General features: G+C 35.1%; 4 protein-coding genes across 8 annotated transcripts in view; 1 reads left to right on the forward strand and 3 right to left on the reverse strand.

Moving 5' to 3' along the window:
• The window catches only part of LOC112055976 (flotillin-2), a 294,787-nt gene that overhangs the window by 197,419 nt on the left and 74,899 nt on the right, over positions 1-22,469 (forward strand). For all 3 annotated transcript variants that reach the window (XM_052882901.1, XM_052882900.1, XM_052882903.1), the window contains 2 exons: positions 20,551-20,645; positions 21,466-21,667. In XM_052882901.1, coding sequence (XP_052738861.1) covers positions 20,551-20,645; positions 21,466-21,667 — 297 coding nt within the window. The remainder of the gene's footprint in view (positions 1-20,550; positions 20,646-21,465; positions 21,668-22,469) is intronic.
• On the reverse strand, positions 1,966-4,134 carry LOC112056302 (glucose dehydrogenase [FAD, quinone]). Its single transcript, XM_024096705.2, has 3 exons — positions 3,864-4,134; positions 3,615-3,748; positions 1,966-3,546 (listed from the first exon to the last, which is right to left on the reverse strand). Exons 1-3 carry the CDS (start codon positions 4,033-4,035, stop codon positions 2,026-2,028), a joined length of 1,827 nt encoding a protein of 608 aa, XP_023952473.2. The 5' UTR covers positions 4,036-4,134; the 3' UTR covers positions 1,966-2,025.
• LOC112056301 (glucose dehydrogenase [FAD, quinone]-like) lies at positions 4,322-8,558 on the reverse strand. Its single transcript, XM_024096704.2, has 3 exons — positions 6,749-8,558; positions 5,810-6,040; positions 4,322-5,305 (listed from the first exon to the last, which is right to left on the reverse strand). The coding sequence occupies exons 1-3, from the start codon at positions 8,273-8,275 to the stop codon at positions 4,526-4,528; spliced, it is 2,538 nt and encodes an 845-aa protein (XP_023952472.2). The 5' UTR covers positions 8,276-8,558; the 3' UTR covers positions 4,322-4,525.
• Positions 9,310-22,469, reverse strand: part of LOC112056303 (glucose dehydrogenase [FAD, quinone]) — a 35,908-nt gene continuing 22,748 nt past the window's right edge. The window contains exons 1-5 of one of the 3 annotated variants that reach the window (XM_052882896.1): positions 17,569-17,826; positions 13,956-14,021; positions 12,843-12,987; positions 11,796-11,966; positions 9,310-10,988 (exon numbers count right to left, since the gene is read on the reverse strand). In XM_052882896.1, the coding sequence (XP_052738856.1) occupies positions 9,478-10,988; positions 11,796-11,966; positions 12,843-12,969 (1,809 nt within the window). In that variant the 5' untranslated portion in view covers positions 12,970-12,987; positions 13,956-14,021; positions 17,569-17,826 and the 3' untranslated portion in view covers positions 9,310-9,477. Of the gene's footprint in view, positions 10,989-11,795; positions 11,967-12,842; positions 12,988-13,947; positions 14,022-17,568; positions 17,827-22,469 lie in introns of those variants that run through there. The other 2 variants (XM_024096706.2, XM_052882895.1) reach the window with 2 other exon arrangements.

Consider the following 22,469-nt stretch of genomic DNA (forward strand, 5'->3'; position numbering starts at 1 on the left):
TTTACCTATTTATAATATAAGTATATATTAAAATATTCAAGTTTAAATAAATTATTTGTGAACTCAATTAAAAAAAGAATTAGTTAAAATATTTTTTTTTTTTAATTTTTAATAATTAAATTTTCTCTTCGAGATCGGGATTATCAAGAGATGTGACTATAATATTTAATGGAGAGTCTTCTTTAGAATTAAATGTAACTGTCTCGATCAATGTTAGGCTGTCTCAATTTTTTTTTTTATTATATTCTTTACCAGTTAGCCCTTGACTACAATCTCACCTGATGGTAAGTGATGATGATGATGATGGTAACTAGCCACGGCCGAAGCCTCCCACCAGCCGGACCTGTACCAATTAAGAAAATCTCAATCTGCCCAGCCGGGGATTGAACCCAGGACCTCCGTTTTGTAAATCCACCGCGCATACCACTGCGCCACGGAGGCCGTAAAAAAATTATTAGTGCAAACAGTTTTTACTATTCATCCTTTATGTCTTAAACTTCCGCTAAGTATTGATTTTTTAAGCCTAGTTTGGTACCTCCAAATATCAAGGTTGGTAGAAAAAATGTGTCAAATCGGAATACGTTACTCGTTTCCTAATGTTAATACGTTGTTTCATATGCGAAAGCGAAGCTATTGCGACAGTCGTATAACGAAACAGCGTCAAGGTCTACCCTTGTCCGTGATGTAACATATCACCCATCTCTCGATGTTCGATGAACCGAATTGAACTTTATCTATAATTTTAATTCCCAAGATACATTCGCATGAGAATTAAAAAAGCGGTACGTTAAAACCAAGCTCTGGCGTTTTTAATAACTTTCTTAGTTAAATTCATGGTCTATTTCCAACGCCTAAAATGCAACACTGCTCGATAGAAAAGCGTAGTATTTTAAAATCGCTGTCGTGTATAAATCGCAAGATATACTTGGGAATGAATGCATTTGTTGTATCTGAACGCTTTTTTAATGTCCGTTATAAAAGCTCTCGTGCGAATGAGGCATTAGTGTACGAAGATTTTTATAGGATATTTTAGATTTTAGTTTAAATTTATTGAAAAAACGAGCATATTTAGCCACAATAGCTCAGTGGTAAAGGAGGCGGACTAATCACCGACAGGTGGTGGTTAAAGCTCGGCCCGCTGGACTATTGTCGTACCCACTTCTTACAGTTTTTTCGACTAATTTGAGGGGAACGGGAATATTGGTGGTATTTAAAAGATATGGCTAATATTCTTAAAAAAAAAATTGGTTACCTGATTTCATGTGATTATCCATGTCGACTTATTGCGTTTAGTTTCGAATTTATAGTGCGTTGATTTAATTAATGATAAATTAGCGCTTGATTGTATAGTGTTATCTCATGCAGTTGATGGCAGTCTATTTTTTTTTGTAGTACAAATATAACTGGTTTCTACTCTGCATCTTACTTGAACGCTAAATCTCGTACGTATATTTGCTTGTTCGGTATTAATAAGCCACAGTCGAAGTCACCAAAAAAATTAGACTAAAATTAAAATACCTAAATTAACCGCACCGCCAATGTACTAAACAACAAAAAGCACTGGTGTTTTTAAAACTAAAAATTAATCAATAACAATTTAAAATGAACTCGTATTTTTTTGTTTGTCTCGTAAAACAAGTGATACAATGGGTTTCAATTAAAATTTTAAATAAACATACAGTCTCTTATAATTGCAAGCCTTGACAATATGAAAATTAACATGTTTATTAAAATTAAGATGAATAAACAATCACAGTTATTTAGATACGACATGTTTAACCTAAATTTCTATGTATTGTTCTTTGGGTTCTAAAATATGTTGACAACAGCCGGCATGCAATGCACTGCTTCTTAATAATTAAAGAACGACTCACGTAGAGTTTGTTGTAAATGTTCGAACTGATTCAGAAATTTGTCAATCCACCAATCATTCGTAAGGTTTACAAAAGAAAGTAAAAAATACAATTACACAAAGACCCAATATAATTTATATAATCTAAATAACAAATATGCAGTAACATGTGCTTACAATTCATCTTTGCTTCCGTATTGACCCTTAATAATATCAACAGCCTTTTGTGCAAGTGCCAAAGTTGCAGCCATAGTATTAGCACTGGGTATTTTAGGCATAATGCTCGCATCGACAATCCTAAGATTTCGTAAGCCATGAACTATCAAATCACGACCAACTACAGAAGAACCATCTTGTTCGGGCCCCATTTTAGTTGTTCCGACTGGATGGTAGACTGTTGTAGCCATGTGTCTTATGTAACACTCCCAATAAGCGTCCGTATAGGAGTAATTATGACAGCCTTGTATTTTAACGTTTAGTAGTTCAATACCTAGTGCTTTAAATGATGAAGTTTTCTCAAGTTTCTGAACAAAATTAATAGCTTTTATTAGAGTAACTAAGTCGTCTGGATGCTGGAAATAATTAGTTTTTATTATAGGTTTTGATAAATCAGATTTAGAAAGCAAAATTTCACCTCTTGATTTTGGCTTTAGTAATGTAGGGTAAATACCCAGCATATCTTGTTTCTTATTCAATGCTTCGATTGCTTGTACGATTTCATCACTGTAACCAACACCAAAGAGGTATGGTTTTAATACAAAATTATCATTTTTGGTAAAATATGTGTGGTGAAATTGTATGTCAGGGTAATCGGAATCGTTGTTGGTGTTGATAAAACTCATATAGTCAGTTAACCCAATATTTGAGAAAGGTCCTGTTCTAGTTACCATATACTGCAATAGAAGTATGTTTATAAGGTCACGAGGTAGTTCATTATTCATATTAGTTTTAAAAAATAAAGGAAAAAACAAATGGTCTTGCAAGTTTTTTCCTACAGGAAGGTTTAGTAAACAATCTATGTTTAAGAGTTCAAGATGTTTCCTCGGTCCTATGCCAGATAACAGGAGCAATTGCGGCGTTGCAATGGAACCAGCGGCTAACACCACTTCTTTTTTAGCTATTATATCCATTGATTTGCCGCTTTGGTGTCGTATGTGTACACCTAAGGCTTGTTTAGTTTTCTTATTTAACAATACTTTTTCTACTTTTGTGTTTTTCATGATAACAACGTTTTCACCAAGTTTATTAAAGTATACTTTAGCTGTGTTGCTACGTTTTCCATTTTGCGTTAGTATACGCGCCTTTTTAGTTCCAATTATCGTTTCATGGTTCCTATAATTATTTGCAGTAAAGCCTAATTCTTCCCATGCCTTATCAATTACATCATACCATTCATTTTGGTATCCAGGGAATGCACTGTCAGTGATATTAAACAGTTCTTCCTGTTTTTCGAAATACTTTATTAAGTCTTTGTATCCCCAACCATTGTTTCCTGAAGTTTCCCAATCCATAAAGTCTTCTGGGTGGCCTCTGAGATAAATCATGGCATTTATTGAACTCGAACCACCAAGTCCTTTTCCTTTACTCCATATACAACTCCTGTTTCGAAAGCCTAAACAGCTTTGTCCATCGGGGTATGTTTTGTAAAACCAGTCGTAACTGGAGTTTTGGTTTAAAAATAAAAATGCAGGAATCTGCAAAAACACAAGGCTTTGTATGAAAATGTAAGAGGTTTATATAGTCTAATTTTTAAATATCTCACCTCACTATCAATACCAGGGTCGTCACCCGCTTCTATCAGTAGTATTGACCACGAAGGATAGATATTAGATAATTGACTTGCAAATAATGATCCAGCTGTTCCAGCTCCTACTATTATAAAGTCGTATTGAATATCTAAAATAATAATAGTGGTTTTAATTCAATAACAATATTTTTCTCTATAAATCGAAAACTAATTGAAATTTTTATTATTTTTTAAGAAACGTAAGTTAAATAATATTATACTTACTAGATCCTTTGTCGATTACATTTATAGCACTATCCGGAGGCCAAGTATAACCGTCTAAAATACTGCAATGGGCTGCAATTACAGCTGTCACAGCTTGAAGAAACAAATCGCCAGTTATACCAGAAAATGGAACTGGACATGTCGATGTAATATTTGCTTGCAGAGTTTCCATGGTGGCAGAGCTTTACTTTTCAAATAAGTATGGATGAAACTGAATTCGGAATTTCGATGTAAATATTTAATTATAATTTTATGATATTACTTAAGGTCTATATCACTACTTCTTGGTGTAGTGATATATGAGAAAAATGTTTCTAATGAGTGGTTACTAGATCTTATTTGTATAGCATTTTGATATCGTATTACATTTGGTTAGTTATATGCAATAAAACGCTAAAATATTATTTTTAGTTTTTATTTTTGCCATAGTATTTAATTACATCTTTGTTTGTAATAATATAAATAAATAATAATAATATTTATTAATTGACTTCAAAAAAAGGAGGAGGTTATCAATCCGTCAGAATCTTTTAAAAAAAATAATATATGTATGACTATAAAAAAATTACTTGATTTTAGCGAACTAATTGAATTTTAAAAACGTTTGTTGTATGTATCCACCGGGAATTAATGAACTTGGCAATGATGAGTATTTTTATTATTTATAATTGAATTTCATATTGTACTCCATTATAATGTAACCAAAGTCTACATTCTTTGTTTTCATCATTTTGAAATGATCTTTCGTTTGTATTGAAGTAGTATATTTGTTTTTTAGTATCGCTTAGTGTGTTTTTATAGTCTTTAGCAGGAGGAGGAGAAGGAGTACGATCTCTATTAAATATTATTGACCTGTGTATTGCAGACGTATCTATATCTGAGTGATTAAATACATTTTGATTTTGAGTTGAAAGGTGTGATTGATTAGGCCTTGATTCTATTATTGAATGTTGATTATATCTATGTGGCCTAAATAATGTGCTTGTAAAACTATTACTCTTGTTTTTATCAAAATGTATGTTATTAAGTATTGGTGTTTGATATGTTTTCATGGGATTGGTAATATTTGTTAAATATAGAGATTGTAGCCTTTTTCCAAAACTTTTTATCCTTGTATCTAGTTGGTTTGTGTCTTGTTTTGTTTTGCTATCATTTTCAGTGTGATTATCGGATAAATGGGGAAAAAGACTTTTTATTTCTGTAAATACATCTGGCGTTTTCACAATATCTTCTGAATTTCTAAACTCCATATTGTTTGCTTTAGTATCACCAAAAGATCTATACGCGTATGTTGTCAAATAATTTGAAGATGCAACCCAATCTTCCTTAATCATATCTGATGCTTTTTCTGCGATCATTATTATAGGGGCGTTAGTATTACCATTAACTATGGTCGGCATTATGCTACCATCAATTACTCTCAAGTTATCTACTCCATAAACCTGAAATTAAAAAGTAATGAAGATTTCGTTTATTTTCATTGAAATTATTGCAAATTTACACCATAAAAATTCCATATTGTGTATGTTTTTTCTTACTCAATTATTTTTCTATAATTTAAAGGATAAGTAAGTGATAGCAAGAAATTAATAAAATATATAAAAAAGTTTCTAAAAGATGTCTTTCTAATTTTTTTTTCTAATTTGTCGCGGTGTCTTTGAAAGATGCCTGTGTACTCGTATGGATATAGATAAATACGAAAAGGAACACTTTATATACTTATAAGTTATTTACCAAAAAAATTAAAAAATATGTAATCGAGCGTCTTAAAATTCATGTTATAATTATTTGATGTAAAAAGTGTATTTTTTTCTAATCAGTTTTGCACCAGCCAATGCATGAGTTTAAACAATGTGCACCTAGTACCTTACTTATATGATTTTTTAATGACAAAATATTTATTTTGATTTTATAGGATTTAAACATTATATTACGCATATAATTACCCGTAAACGAGGATTAACTACTGCATTGTAGTCATGTGCAGGTCCCATGGCGCAGGTGCCCACGGGATGATATATCGTCAATGTATGATGCCGAGCTTGGCACTCAAGATGTTCATCAGACATCAACGGGTGTTCTGCACAACCTGGGTTGCGGTTCGGATTCGGTCGGGCATTTAACTCTTGTAGGGCAGGCTGATTCACCAAACTCTGAGCAATTTTGGCACCCTCCATCTGAAATTTTACATTTTTACTTGAAAACTACTTCGTTGATTCAGTGGTTAGATTATGTGACTTTGAATCATTAGTTCCTGGGAATTAGTTCTGAATTATTAAGCTATCCATACTTTCAAGTAATTTTCAGTAAAAACCAGGTGTTATAACGTCGGTAGTGTTCCTATACGGTACCTGCTAGGCTATTCTGTATGGATATTTTTATAACTCGCAATTGCGAGTTTCAAATTCCTCTATCTTTCTCTCCGTTTAACACGATACTATAGAATGAGAAAGATAGCGGTGAATTCGAAACTCGCACTTGCGAGTTATACAAAACATCGTTAGAGAATAGCCGTGCAGATGAGCACGATAAGCCCCCGTTAAGGTCTGGGTCTATCATTGATCATTTGATAGTATTCCAAATTTGAACATTATTCACTCTAAACCCGCCAAACCACATTTTATCAGCGTGGTGGGTTGCAAAAATCCTCTCTTGGTTAGGAAACGAGTCTGACCTTGTAAGTGGGTATTCAAATAGGCTGATAATTATTACTATGATTTATAATTGTGTTTAATGCATAAACATTGATGTAATCTGAAACATATTCGGCTCATATTACCAAGCGATATTATTTCATAATATTTTTTTATGAGAATTATAATAATCTAAAGGTATATAAAACCTTTATAAAAATATAAAAATTAATCAACTTTTAACCTACTTACCATTCTGAGCAAATCATCCGGATCTGAATAGTAGTTTGGATAAATAAGTGGTGGTGAAAATGGGTTTGTATTGCGAAGTTTAATAAATCCTCGACTTTTAGGGCGAAGAAGTAAAGGCACGATAGAAAAAGAAGGTTTGTATAAAATATCTTCATATAACTCCGCATAAGTTTCGTCTGAGAGACCGTTAGCGCGCTTTCCAAATAGACCTCCGTCCATATTATCAGCAGTCGGTGCAATAAAAAGCTGAATATCAGGATAATCTTCTCTAGGGTCTTGATATTTTGTGTTTACAAACCCCATTGCTTCAGCTTCCATCATACTGTATAGTGGGCCTTTCTTATATAATGCAAAATCTATAAGACTGGGAATAGACATAATATTGTTTAAATTGAAACTGTAATCTGAACCGTTGTTATATGGATTGTCAAACAAAAATGAATGCCCACCCATGGCTATGTGATCTTGAAGATTTTGTCCAACGCCAGATAAATGGGTTACAGGAAATATACCAAGTTCCTTTAAATGTTCACTATCACCAACACCGGATAGCATTAGAAGTTGCGGTGATTGGATTGCCCCTGCAGATAAAATAACTTCTTTATTACATTTTATTATCTTTGATTTCCCATTTTTTGTGAATTTCACCCCGTAGACCTTTTTGTATTTGTCTATTAAAACTTTTTCCACTAATGAGTGTACGCTTACGTGAAAATTACGTCTTTTGGATGCAGGACGAAGATAACCTTTTGCCGTACTACACCGTAGTCCGTCATCAACAGTGGCATGGGATTTCGTAAATCCAGTCTGGTATTCACCATTTACGTCAATAACCCTGTAACCAAGTTCCACTCCAGCTTGTATAATTTTATTTGTTATGGGTTGTTCAAATTTGAAATATTCAACAGATAAAGGACCTCCTGTTGAATGGTATGGATCGGATCTATACTCGGGAATTCGCATATCTTCAGCTTTTAAAAAATATTTTATAATATCTTCGTAAGCCCAACCTTCATTACCTAATCTTTCCCAATTGTCGTAATCTTTTTTATTTCCTCGTATGTACAGCATTGCATTTAAAGCACTTGATCCGCCTAAAACTTTTCCTCGTGGCCACTTGCATCTGCTATCTACCATACTTAAGCAGTAATATTTGCTTGGTTCTGTAACAAACTGCCAATCTATTGACGATGTTTGTAATGTTGGGAACATAATAGGCACATCGGACAGCACGTTTTCATCTTGCCCCGCTTCAAGTAAAAGAATATTCCATTCCGGATTTTCCGACAACCGACTAGCCACCACTGATCCCGCTGAACCAGCGCCAACTATTATGAAATCGTAATTTTCATATAATTCATCAAATGGATGATCTCTGACACGATTTACAGCATCTTCGATGTCTGGTCTGTAAAGATGAATCACCATACGGAGTAGTATCAATGATCCCAGTCCTGGTAGAAGTCCAAATATTATCCTCGTACTGGACACAAACGGTTTAATTGAAAATGATCCATGAATTGCCATTTAAATAATATAAGACTAACTTCCGGAGCAAATCAAACCACAATCACAACTAATAAGTACGATCCTAATTTTGCTGATGCTGAAAATACATTGTGATTTATAACACGTCGTCACCTTGTATTTGTAGTGCATAGAGTAATGTACTACTCATAGTATTACTATTGTGTAAATGTTATTCTTTTTCCTAAGATATGCTTTGTCTATCTCTTCATAAATATCACATATATTTGCCGCCTGGATACTCGTATATGGCCAATTAATTTCGAACTATAATCACACTCTCATCATATACAACGTAGTGCAAAATAGGTGCTATAGTATAATTACTATAGTAACTAAACGTTATTGAAATTCTTAAATAGACTATTATATTATTTATGCCTTGTTCACGAGACATACTGGATGTCTCATTTTAATAATTTGTCATAAATAAATTTAAATGATGCAGTAGTATCAAGTAAATTTATTTCAGTACAAAAGTGTAGATAACATTGTAATAAAAGCAGTATATTTGCTACATGTAATTAAATAAAAGAACATAACTTATAAGAAACACCTTTATATGTAATGGGGGAATAGTAAAATTAAAATAAAATGTAATTAATGAGTTCACTCTCTGTTATTATTTACTCTACTTCAGTGATGTCAGAACTGGTAACTGTCGTTAGCACTTTTTATTTCATTGCATTTGTGCACGTTTAAAGGGGTTTGCCTGTGCATTAGATTATGAAACTGAGGAAGGTATCAGTACATACATTTTGCTAAATTAATAACCAAAAATCCATAAATATATTACAAAAGTTCGGGGCCGCGCTAAAACTGTTTTCTGGAGTTTATTTTGATGGATTTTATAAGTCTCAGAAAAAGTTAAAGAATCACGATAACATTGTAAGCTGGAATACATTATTCTTAAAAAGTTCTAAAATTTCAATAACAATGTTCATGATTTTAATTAAAATAGTTTGAGCTTTCCAGAAGAAGAACGAAAAAAGCAGGGGCAGCGCTAGTACTCGTAACAAATAAAATAGCCCATATATGGTGAATAACTTTATTCTAATTTTTTTGGAATCAATCTTTGTTCAATCAAATAATTTAGAATGCATGGCTTATTATTATAAAAATAAATAACAATAAATAGTTAGAAAGTCTATGTACATTGAAATAAATAATATCACTAGAAATATTTAGTTTGTACTCGAATTTCACGCATAGTATCTTGACATTCTACGTTTAAGCCAAAACTCTTTAATCATGTCACTGCCCTTTTCTCCAATCATTATTATTGGAGCGTTTGTATTACCACTAACTAAATTTGGCATCACACTTCCGTCTATAACTCGAAGTCCTTTTACGCCATAAACCTTGAGCTCGGGATCAACTACAGCATTTGGATCCCAGTAAGGTCCCATTTTCGCAGTGCCAACTGGATGATAAATTGTGCAAGTATATTGCCTAATCATACATTCCCAAAAAGCATCTGAAAATTTTTGAAAATTGCGACAACTAGGAAATATATGGTTATTGAATAGGGATCCATGTTTTTGAAATGCTTTCGTTCTTGATAGAGCGAATGCAATCTTTACTCCTTCTACTAATGTCTTTACATCATTTTCGTCAGCTAGGTAGTTTGGATAGATATATGGGTAATCGTAGGGGTTTGTGCTCCGTAACTGAATGTAACCCTTACTTTTTGGACGTAGCAACATGGGAATTATACTCCATACGTCAGCATTATTTATGGGTTGGAATACGCTGTTGTAGAATTGTTCAGTCAAACCGTGAATCCTTCGTAACTGTCCGCCTCCATCAGAATTAGTTGCTCCTGATATAAAATGAAACTCTATATCTGGAAAGTCATCTGAAGCATTAACGTATTTTGTGTTAACGAAAGCTAGTCCTTCAACACCTCCCATAATTGTCAGCGGGCCTTCCCCCATTACCGCGTACTCCATCAGTGTGCTCACAGTATGAAGTCTATTTTCAATAATTGAAATTGGTTTGTTTATTAGAAATGCCAAACCTCCTAAACCAATATGATCTTGGAGATTTTTGCCAACTTGAAGATTTTGAATCAAAGGTATTCTATGTTTAGATAACTCTTCTTCTGGTCCTATGCCTGACAGCAGCAACAGTTGAGCTGAATTAATTGTTCCTCCAGATAAAATGACTTCTTTTCTAGCTCTAATCCGGTATAACATTTTATTTTTGATATACTCCACACCGAAAGCTATTTTCGTCCTCGGATCTATCATAACCTTCGTTACAAAAGAATTCACAGAAATATGTAGGTTTCTTCGATCCTTAGCTGGCCGTAGAAATGCTTTTGCGGTTGAGCACCGACTGCCACGACGAATCGCACCCTGAGCCACCATAAAGCCTGTTTGATTTTCTCCATTTATATCTCTATTTAAATAGCCCATTTCTATGCCGGCGTCAATGAAGCTCGATACAAGAGGAGTGTGATAGGGTGCTTCAGAAACTGTTAAATATCCTCCAGTACTGTGATATGGTGTTTTAGCTAAATACGGGTTCTGGTTGTCTTCGGACTTCTTGAAGTAATACAGTACATCATTATAGCCCCATCCTTTGTTTCCTAATGATTCCCAGATATCGTAATCTTTTTTATTCCCTCTCAGATATAGCATGTAGTTCAATACAGAACTACCACCGAGCACCTTCCCTCGAGGCCAGTTACAGCGACCGCCTTCCATAGCTGTAAAATACCAAGTTCACACATTTTCATACAAGTATCTACTAGCAGCAACTGGTCTGCTTGGAATTAACATAAATATGATTTTTTTTTTTAAATATTGGGGTTATATTTCCTGTGGCGCTAACATGCGACCAAGTGAAGAGAAATAGACAAAATATCGTCCAATGGCGGCGGAGAGTCCCAGTCCCAGTGAAAGAGACAGCGGTGTACCTGGTTGCACCACTTGTTACACTTTTTGGTAACAGAAAAAAATAATACAGCTTTAAATGTTACTTCGCCGCTTTTAAATGTTACGCGTAATAAAAAAATGTTTCCTTTAAGAAACATACTTTTATTATATTAACTAATTAACCAGATCCTCATCTTTACATGAAATTATCATCTCCATATACCTGGGGTATACCCAGTGGCGTGTCCTTAATAGATGCAAAAATGCACTACCTACGCTAAGGATTGAATACAAACATATGTTGGACTGCAGAATACATAGCTGGACAAAGATTTTCCAATTTTCATTTATAGTGCATACCCTAGTTAAAAACCTTGTGCACGCCACTGGGTATACCTGGGTTCCCGGGGCCTACGTTGTATTGGTTATTAAAAATAATCCAATTGTGATATTACTCGTAAATCATCCAAGAACAATCATCACAATTTCAATCGGTAAGAAGCAGTTCAATGACATGCACTTAAAATAAGTACTTTTTATGATTAAACTGAAATTTTATTAATTGAAATAAATAGGCAACGAAACGTTACCTACCAAATATTAAAGAATGGCTTAAAATATTTAAAAAGCTTGCATACCTAAGCAACTAGTGCCCTGTGGTTCCGTCTTATACTTCCAGTCTAGTTTGCTAAGTTGAAGGTATCCCGCTAAAAGAGGTACATCGGAGATTTCAGTTTCATCCACTCCTGCCTCCAGTAAAAGAACTTTCCAATGACCGATTTCAGATAGACGATTGGCTACTACGGCTCCTGAAATTATAGACAGTTGGTTTTGTAAAAAAATCAACAGTGTTTGTTTTTCACTTATTTTGTTGTCTCATTTGTCCTAATTGTATTAATTAGGGACAACAAAATTAACACAATTATATTGTTGTAATTTTATACCCTTCTGAGTACTCATTTAAAATTTTTATCCTTTTCCGTTATGCAACGGTTACTAAATTCGTGGTAATATTAGTAGCTTAATTTTACATTAGAATAGTTAGTCTGTGATAAAATATGGTTTTTCACCTTATTTCGTTGAGCCATCTGCTTATTTTGTATACTAATTGAATAACAAAGTAGTAATTATACTCGTATAGGTAATACTCAAAACCCGCAAGTCCGTTCGCCTGAAATTGCTTATTTTACAAATCCCTCGTATTAAATTATATTGTGCTCGGAATTCAAATTTATGTTTATACCAAAAATCTTCAAAATCAATTTCAGCGGTTTAACTGTGAAAAGATAACAGACTGGCCAACTTACTTTTGCTTTCATATTAATATAGGGATGACAGCCTCCGTTGCGCAGTGGTACTTACTCGTATGTGCGGTGTATTAACAAAACCCCCGGCTGGGCCGATTGAGGTTTTCTTAATTGGTCCAGGTCTGGCTTGTGGAAGGCTTCGGCTGTGGCTAGCGAGCACCCTACCAGCAAAGACGTACCGCCAAGCGATTTAGCGTTCCGGTACTATGTCGTGCAGAAACCGAAAGGGGTTTGGATTTTCATCCTCCTAACAAGTTAGTCCGCCTCCATCTTAGATTGCATCATTACTTACCATCATGTGAGATTGTAGTCAAGGGCGAACTTGTAAAGAATAAAACAATATGTATGGACACTTATAAACTGTCATGGAATATTTACCAGCAGATCCAGCCCCTACTACAATGAAATCATACTCCGACAGCAGTCGCGAGTCGGGCACGTCTGCTGGTCTGCCTTCAGGATCAGTCTGGTCGTACTGGTAGTAGGCTATCGCTGCTACCAACATCGGGATGAACCATGCTACCTGGAAATGTTACACAGTTCTAAAGTATTATAATGATTATTTTGAGAATAAAACATAGTACCATTCAGGAAATGCAGTATCGTTCGGTCACCAATAGGAGGATCGATGACATCAAGCGGGTCACAAGCAGATCTTAAATGCAGGTGCCATACTGTAGTGTTTAGTGTTCTGACGTAGTTGGTAAAGCTTTATAGCAGAGAGGTGGTGGATTCGATTTCCAGCTCTGAACAATTTCGGATTTTATATGTTACAATTTGACAACGGCCTGAACTGGTTAGTTTCAGTATAGCCGCGTTATAACTGTGAAAAGTAAGAGTATATGTACTTAACTTCGACCTGATCCATGTACCTAATTTGCTACTATTGCATTTGCATACCATTCCATACTAGGAGACGTTGCAATCTCAGACGTCCTCATCAAATTAAAAAAAGAAGAACAAAATATTTCTAAACATGTTTCGCTATTTAGGACTAAATAGTTAACTAGCTTTCAGTACGAGATTTTTGAAGCTTTTCCGCGAACTAAGTCTTTATATCCCGTAGAAAATATCAAAACGTTTTATACTTGGACCATTGAGAATCTGGACCCATGAAACCTGCTACCTTACAAAGCCACAACGGCCAAACTTTATAATTGACTACAGGAGGGCTATTCAGTAACGATGTTTAGTTTATCACGCAAGTGCGAGTTTCGAATTTCACTCTATCTCTCTCTGTTTAACACGATACTATAGGCAGAAACCGATAGATACGAGTTCGAAGCTCACACTGTCGAAGTGATAAAAATATTATCGTTGCAGAATAGCCACAGTTACTTATGGTAGGAGCAGGAGCTGACAAACTCTAAGCCTTTGAAAATAAAGTAAAACGGACTATCGCCTGCTCTAGTTCTATAGTGGTGTGGTTGTATAGATTTCATGAATATTTTTGCGAAAGAAAGTGTGTATGTAGAACAATTACCTGCGTACCTGCAGCTGCGATCGCCGTGCCAGATATCACGTCGGCCACTATTGAACTCATCCTTCTGCGGCCTTCTGGAATCAAAGAAAGAGATATATTGTTTTTACCTTATACCATAAAACAAACTCAAAGTAATCGTATAAATAATTGTAATGTGATATAGATACTTTATGGAACACTCGTATTACAAAAGTTATGTAAACACCGGAACCCAAACATCAATCTATTTTTTATAGTCCAAGCTAGACAATACAGCGGTTTTGTAATCAATAGTTATTGTAATACGTATTGTAATTAATATCAATATATTCGTCTGTTGGCGTACGAAAACGAAATTAGAAAGGAGGAAAATACTGAATGAAGAGATAAAATTCTTAGGATTAGATCTACAACAATTTCTCTACACTGGAAGGTTTCCAAACATTCTACTTCATCTTGCGACATTAAATTTTTATTACTGTTTAGTACCTTTTGTTCTGGTAAGTAATTATTTAATCTGGTAACTTTCTCTGATTGTTAAGTATCGCGTTCTAGATAGTACACCGTCCCAAAGTTCTGGAAGGGCTTTATGAAAAACTAGCGCTGAGATAGCAAACATGAAATGGAGCCTTTATGTTGGTTCACATGATTTGATATCGCATTATTTTATTATATTTATATCAGTTTTTCTCCATGGTGTGAATTTTCCAATAAACTTACTTTCATTTTTGTATTTATTTTGACGTTGTCGTTATGGATTTCTATGATGATGATCCTTTTCAATCACAAGTTTTTTTTTTCTGCCATTTCTTTTCTGTTACGTCGTTCGTTCAAATCGACTATATCTACCACCATAACATTAGACCAAATGGACCAAATGCTTAAATATTTATTACATGGTAATACAGAAGCATGTGTTCGTGTTCGTGATCTGTGAGTTGTGACACATCGGTACCGTTGGTAATGGTATTCGTCCACATATCCGCATCGTAAGTATCGGACGCATCGCATCGAAAGGATCGGAAACTTAGTTTTGAAAGTCATACAAGTGCGTCCTTAGACGCGCTCGCATCTTGCAATCACGGACTCCATCGTACGGATCGCACGAATCTGTCGTAAAATAAAAAATTCGTTTGATGCGATGCGTCCGATACGTACGATGCAGATATGATGACGCGTACCATAAAAGAGAAGTCTCGTCACGTCGATGTGTCATAAGACTACGTAGTAGCATACTTCTTTGAAAACAACGGGTGACCCATATCGTGTATTGTTAGTATTAACTGCTTGCACTTGTTTCACTTATCTTTTGTTTTTGACCACATACTCGTGCCCAGTAGTTTTGTTAAGGCTAAAACTTTCAAAACATTGCCACTGTTTTTGTTTTGGCACGCTTATAAATGAAATTGGGCTGTAAACCCAGTTGTATACTCAATACTTTGAGTATCGGCTTTCTGTAATTTTGTAGCTGATTTGATGTATTATTCATTTATGTTTGTTGTATTAAATTTTAACTACAATTTTGAATTGTATTTTGCGATTGTTAAAGTCTAAGTTACTAAATTGAGCGCTTTATCACCATTTTATTGCATGTTCAATATTTTTAGGCTTCATATACGATTAGGTTAGAAATACGTTTTTAATACGTCATTAAGGTAATAATTGATCTATCAATCGGGTGGTATACAACAATTAGCTAAAATTGTCACTGTAATTTACTCACTGAAACGTAATTCATTATTATTTTATTACAGTTCTAAGTTCTTTATTTACAACGTCCATAAAAGGAATGAAAAATTATATTGCAGACACATATAGAAACATCTTTTATTTCCGTTCTATCTATTGTATCTTTTCTATACTTATAATTAAAAAAAATCATACTGTAGACAAGGATTAGTGGCACGTTTCGTCTGTGGGCGTTGACATCCAGAATACTAAAGTCTTTCCGGTGAAAATAAGTGTTACACAAGCGACATTAAAGCGGCACTTGATGGATGATGATCGTGATCGGACTGTTGTATTATATTTTAAATGGATTTTATGAATTTAAGGTATCGAAAACCTTAGCTAAATACTTTCTTGTAGCTAAGTGAGTACTGGAAGATCGTTTTGTATTAGTTCCTTGATTATAATTTCATTATACAATAAGAAATATAGGCTAACTATATCCTAATAGTTATACAAATCGTGCCCACGTGTAATGGTAGCAATAATATGGCTGTACTTCCGGTGGTGGACAGTCAGGCAATCCAGGCAATCAGGATACTTTGGGCAAGTCACCAGTCAAGGCAACCAGCTTCCTTTAGTGTTAAGTGTCAATTAATCTATCTTTTCTTGATATACAGGTTGCTGGGGAGTATTTTCCATAACTTCCAGGTGTTGAGGAGTCCACTGCATAACTAATATTTTATTAAGTAAAAAATAAAAACTTTTTATGTTTTCATACAGAGTAATTCATATAATTCCGACTATCCATGTAACACACGCCTTTATCTATCCTTGCATTTGGCGACCTCTACTTCGAAAATATTAATTTTATAATTAATTAATTTTCGGTAAAGAATATAACCTCGGAGTTATGGGAAATACTCCCAGCATCCTGTATAATGAAATTGTGTGTGTATTAATATTAATTTATATAATGATTTCTCAATTCGCATATCATTCGAGCAACAACCAGAATCCGGACAGGGTTTTCTCTTATTCTGTTTTTGTTTTTCGAATCGTTGGAATTGATGCAGTGGACAACCAAGTTGACATTAATGAAATTGAAATTCTATGTAAAAATGTCATCCGGTGCTTATACTGGTGAATATCACACAGTAGGTGAATGACATTTTGTCAATTGATTTGATGTTTATTTTAATAGGTTGATATGATAATAAAGACCAAAATAATGAATAGTCCAGCTGGGTTGGGTTTGAAATTTTTATACCGCAGACCATGTTGAATGCTTTAGATTTAGTAGATGATGACCGATATTGGTCATCATTCATCTGATAGTGTCAATACATTATACGTACTGATAATTAATTATAAACATTGTCACCCTGCGCCATTTAAGCTTTGGATCAGCGTGGTGGGTCTAAACTATATAAGCCATCAGGCTCAATAAATATAGGCTGATGATGATGATGATGATGATGATGATGATGATGATGATGATGATGTTGATCATGATGATCATGATGATTTGGATGACACACGCTGCAAAGGCACGAAGTTAACAGCGTTTAGTAGTACGCCGCGACAAATCAACGTACCACCTTGTCATCGCGCATGTGAAGTTGCTCTTGGATATACTATTATTTATTTATTTGCGAAAACTTGTAATTGGCTATAATCTGTTTTCTATGTTGTTATTTTTATTATTTTTGTATTTAGCTGTAAGTGTTCCTTTCTAAATATGACAAAAATACTAAATGTTAATATATATTCGTAATATACATATTTTTGGGTGTCAATAACTATTTTATAGTGATATAACTAGCACCGAAAATATTGTGCAATTGAAGAAAGAAATGGGAGAAAGATCGATGTACGTACGCACTGGCACGTAACCACTTTGCATTTCTTTTAAATAGCACAACAATTGGATTACTCGTTTACAATATTTTTTAAAAATTCACCAAATCTTACCTCTAAATTCCTATGCTTTCACTCTGACCACATAACACTGAAGACCACATAGTAAAAAAAAATGTATAAAATACGGCAGCACATTTTATTCACATTCCGTGATGTCTCCAATCGTTCCACTTTCGCCGTTCGATATTATTATGTTTGTTTTCTTGTGTTTTTGTTCGTGTTGTTTGTTGGTTGCGAATTCAACGGACCGGCGTCTTAATGTGTAACGGGCACTTTCTTTCAGAGTCGGAAGACAACTCGTGCGCACGTATACCGTTATGTTGTGGGTGGTACCGTTGGTGGTGGGAGTTTGTACTGTTTGGTTATCAGTTATCACATGGGGATCTTTAGATTTGTTTTTTATAGTTTGTTTACTTTTGGAAGTTCGTTTGGCTTTGGATGTCACGTCTGGTGTAACTGTACGGCTCGTGTGGATTAACTTGAAGACACTTGAACAGTAGGCTCGAAGGATGTTTGTACTGTATTTGTATGGTTGTGTGTGGTGTATGGGTGACAGTTCGTTTCACTCTTGAAAGTTTGCCGCGATTCACGATAATAGTACGTATTATGAACGTCATACAAGCGACTGTCACCGTACCCATGCTATCTCAAAAATACTTTAGGTCTCAAGTTGATGCGCACGGGTTATACATACCTACCTACATGCGTTTGCGGTTTGACGGTAGACATATGACAGAGAGTCATAGATTTTATACTCTTAGATATGTCACTAACGCGTCGAAACTGAGGGAAACAAAGGTGGCTCCTAATTTAATTTGATCGCATACTAAACAAAGAAGGTTAATTAAATAATATCTAAATATTGTCTACAATGTCGAGTTGTGTGTTCAAGAAGTGTAGAACTATATAAATATACAGTGTAAGTAAACACTGTTGTGCATATGTGTGAGTGGAGTAATAAAATTCGGATCACATTGCGGTGATTTTTAGGCAAGTAACATATCTAACAGTATAGAATCTTTGACTACACTGCTGTCTTCGATGTTTCTAGACTGTTATGATTTGATAAGTAAAGACCGTCGTGTATTACAAAACTGTTAGGTAAGACTTTATTGCCCCGCGTTTTAATTTAAATTCATGTGCTGAGCCATGACTACCTAACATTGACAACACTTACTGTTTTTTGTGTTAGGTAAATTCATTTTCACACTGTATTTGGTCTCTTATATAATAATAAGGTACCTACAATTATAATCTATATATATAAAAATGAATTTATATCTCCCTTGGTCACGCCATCACGCGTGAACGGCTGGACCGATATCACTATTTTTTTTATGTGTTTATTATTGTCAGGAGAAGGTTCTTATGACAGAAAAAAATAAAAAAAATAAAAAATTGTAGGGGTAGGGTAGGAGCTGGGTAGGTACAGGGTAGGGGTAGGGTAGGAGCTGGGTAGGTACAGGGTAGGGGTAGGGTAGGGGTAGTTGAAAGTTTACATCGAATTTCACGCGGACGGAGTCGCGGGCGTCCACTAGTATTGTATAAAAAGTACTTAGATATAGTATACATAAGCGCCTACCGTACCATACCGTTCTACCTTTTTGGTCCCCCAAAAAAAATCTTATTAATTATTAGCAGGCGCCCGTAACTCCTATTCAGTTAATCTTAGAAAGTAGTTTCGGAAATTAGCGTACAACAAAAGGACGATAACTACTTGGATATGTCTAAATATAAATTCTGTCTTTGTATAAAATGCCTTACATTCGCAGCCAAATACCACGAAAACAAAATTCGTCCTGTAAGCTCTAAACTCTACTGACTACCACAAAATACATAATAGTGCTACTTCTAAGTGGAATAGTGGACTAAGTAAACGCTGTTTTGCTAATTATTATTACCTGTGGAGATTTTATCTACGCTCAAAATACTGCGTATATATAATGTAAGTGACAGTGAAAGTGAAGTTACTGTCCTTATCGGTTGGATAAACTTGTTGGTAAACATAGGGTTAACGTTCTAAAGCTCCCACTGCTCGATTTCTTGGGCATTCAGTACTAGCGAACCAGTTTTAACGACAAAATGCTTATATAATGACTTATTTATTTTGCTATCATCCGCGAAAATTCGGCGAACCCATGCGACAACGTCACCTAGGTCCGACAAAATACTCTCTACGTACGTTTCATCCTCAGGAGATGTTGACTCTACAACGTGCAATTGCAAAGTTGACTTTGCAATTGCACGTCGCGGATGATAGCAAAATAAATAAATCATTATATAATCATGATGAACTTCCGCAAAGTAACGCCTGCTTCTATCCAATAGACAAAATGCTTATTATGTAGTACTATCATAGTATCGTTTTTAGAATTCTGTACGTCGGAATAAAAATGGATTCTTTACAGGAAACATCATTTTACCAATTCCTCGTAAGATTCACTCGTGACGGTCTGTCGGTCCGTCACATCACAAAAATTTTCTTCGAGACTCTAGACCGATAAGTTAAAGGACACATTCTTGTGACATAGACAAAATATGAATATGGTCACTTTTGGAAAAATAAAAAAAATGTAATCTGCGTCATGAGTCATTGAATGAAATGAAAGCGCTTTTGTGCGTATCTGAAATATATTTTGTTGTAATTTTAAATAAATAGTTTCCAGGTAATTAATAATAGACGAAAATTGACCATCTCCCCCCCTTATTTCCGTTATGTAAAATTTTGAAGAAAAAAAACGAGTGTGCCAGACCACACGACTGAAGTAAAACTTCTTTTAGCTCTCCCTTTCAACGTCCGTTCGCTTACACTTTCGTAACGCATTCACTAGCACTAGCACTAGCACTCATAGCAGTTTTACTTGAAAAAAAAAGGATTTTTTAAAATTGGTCCACAAATGACGGAAATATCGCTGGACATCCAAAAAAAAAACATTCATACAGCCGAACGTAGAACCTCCTCCTTTTGGAAGTCGGCTAAAAATGTTAAAGTTAGTAGGTATATTTTATAGTTTTAATTCTTATTATTTTCAGGAAGCTGCTTCGGCTCCACTCAGAAGAGGACCATAGTAGGCGGCTGGGCCTGGGCGTGGTGGCTTGTCACAGATGTACAGCGTATATCCCTCGAGGTGATTATCTTTACTTGGTGACTTATTTACTCATCATTATCAACCCATATTCGGCTCACTGCTGAGCTCGAGTCTCCTCTCAGAATGAGAGAGGTTAGGCCAATAGTCCACCACGCTGCCCCAATGCGGGTTGGCAGACTTCACACACGCAGACAATTAAGAAAATTCTCTGGTACCTATGCAGGTTTCCTCGCGATTTTCCTTCACTGTTTGAGACACTTGATATTTAATTTCTTAAAATGCACACAACTGCAAAGTTGGAGGTGCATGCCCCGGACCGGGGTCGAACCCACACCCTCCGGAATCGGAGGCAGAGGTCATATCCACTGGGCTATCACGGCTTTTCTACTCAGATAGCACTTAATAATAATTGATAGGATAAGCACAAATGATTTTACTCGTCTACGTATCATTCGTGAAATTAGTAAACAGCTTCCATTTTTTTAACAAACAATCTTAAAAATAAAAACCTCTCAATAGAAAGGACATAGATATAATGTTATTTTTCGCTTTTTATAGTAAGACATCATTGAAGTCGTTTAAATTTTTTGTTACAAAAATTTTATGTTTTTTTCTGTTTGTTGTGTGTCCTAGCCATACTCGTAGTGTCCGTAAACGGCACAGTATGAGTAATAACTGAACCGATTATCGTGTAAACGGGATCAAACTGGAGTATACTCTTTTGACTAAAAAAATAATTTTCAAAATTAGTTAATAAATGACAAAGTTATGAGTTAACAATCTTGAAATAAAAACGTGTGCGTTGAATTGAAAACCTGCTCCTTTTTTGGAGTCGATTAAAAATGTATTTGTCTTACAGGTTATGACACTTAACCCGATGTGCGAATACGTGGAGACGGCGCAAGGCGTGCCGCTCACCGTGACCGGTGTGGCGCAGTGCAAGATCATGAACGAGGACGAGCTGCTCACCACCGCGTGCGAGCAGTTCCTGGGGAAGTCCGTCAAGGAGATCAAGATGACCATCCTGCAGACGCTGGAAGGCCACTTGCGTGCTATATTGGGTGAGTTAGTTAGCTTTGGCTTAGATGGATTAACATTGAATGTCGTGTTTTTGATTGTTCTGCAGTGCGATTCCGGTATTTTACACTCGTCGACGAACTTTTCACCTTTATCACGTCATATAACTTTATTTTTATAGGATGCCAAAATTAAAATGTACTATTGTGTTATTAACAAAGGAGTTGCCATGAAAATGGTTAACGAATTCACGTCAGAGCTCTGTAACTTTTTACTTAACAGAATCGCTATAGTGAATAAAATTGGATAATAAACGTAGCTTAGATTTTAGTCGGAAAACAAGATACCTATATCCCTTAAATCACAGAAAGGAAATCTACGCTTATATTTGTAATTTGAATAGCTACCGCCACGCGGTTTCACCCGCGTGGTTCCAGTTCCCGTAGGAAAACGGGGATAACATATAGCCTTCCTCGATAAATGGGCTATCTAACACTGAAATAATTTTTCAAATCGGACCAGTAGTTCCTGAAATTAGTGCGTTCAAACAAACAAACTCTTCAACTTTATAATATTAGTAATTATAGATATGCAATATATTTTAGTTAAGTTAATTAGCAGTGAGATTTTAATCTGCTTTAGTTACCTATACATCTACTGTGCCTATACACCGTCACTTAACAACTCAGTCGTGCGCCATCTATGTTCTTACCGAGGAAACATGAGGTCAACACTTGGTGGTTCACGCATATTTGTGTAGATGGCGTTTATTTAAACCTATATTTAAAATATCTGTTACAAGTTATATTTGAGTTTGATTTTTTTACTGCTGCATGTGGTTAACTT

This window comes from Bicyclus anynana, chromosome 8, assembly GCF_947172395.1.
Source record: "Bicyclus anynana chromosome 8, ilBicAnyn1.1, whole genome shotgun sequence".
NCBI lineage: Eukaryota > Metazoa > Arthropoda > Insecta > Lepidoptera > Nymphalidae > Bicyclus > Bicyclus anynana.

Excerpts from the sequence above, each read along its gene's own strand:
- LOC112056302 (XM_024096705.2), bottom strand. The coding sequence starts at position 4,035 with ATGGAAACTCTGCAAGCAAATATTACATCGACATGTCCAGTTCCATTT. Across the intron at positions 3,749-3,863 it reads TGTAATCGACAAAGGATCTA|ATATTCAATACGACTTTATA; the intron begins GTAAGTATAATA and ends TTATTATTTTAG. Across the intron at positions 3,547-3,614 it reads ACCCTGGTATTGATAGTGAG|ATTCCTGCATTTTTATTTTT; the intron begins GTGAGATATTTA and ends GTGTTTTTGCAG.
- LOC112056301 (XM_024096704.2), bottom strand. The coding sequence starts at position 8,275 with ATGGCAATTCATGGATCATTTTCAATTAAACCGTTTGTGTCCAGTACG. Across the intron at positions 6,041-6,748 it reads CGGATGATTTGCTCAGAATG|ATGGAGGGTGCCAAAATTGC; the intron begins GTAAGTAGGTTA and ends GTAAAATTTCAG. Across the intron at positions 5,306-5,809 it reads TAGTTAATCCTCGTTTACGG|GTTTATGGAGTAGATAACTT; the intron begins GTAATTATATGC and ends TTTTAATTTCAG.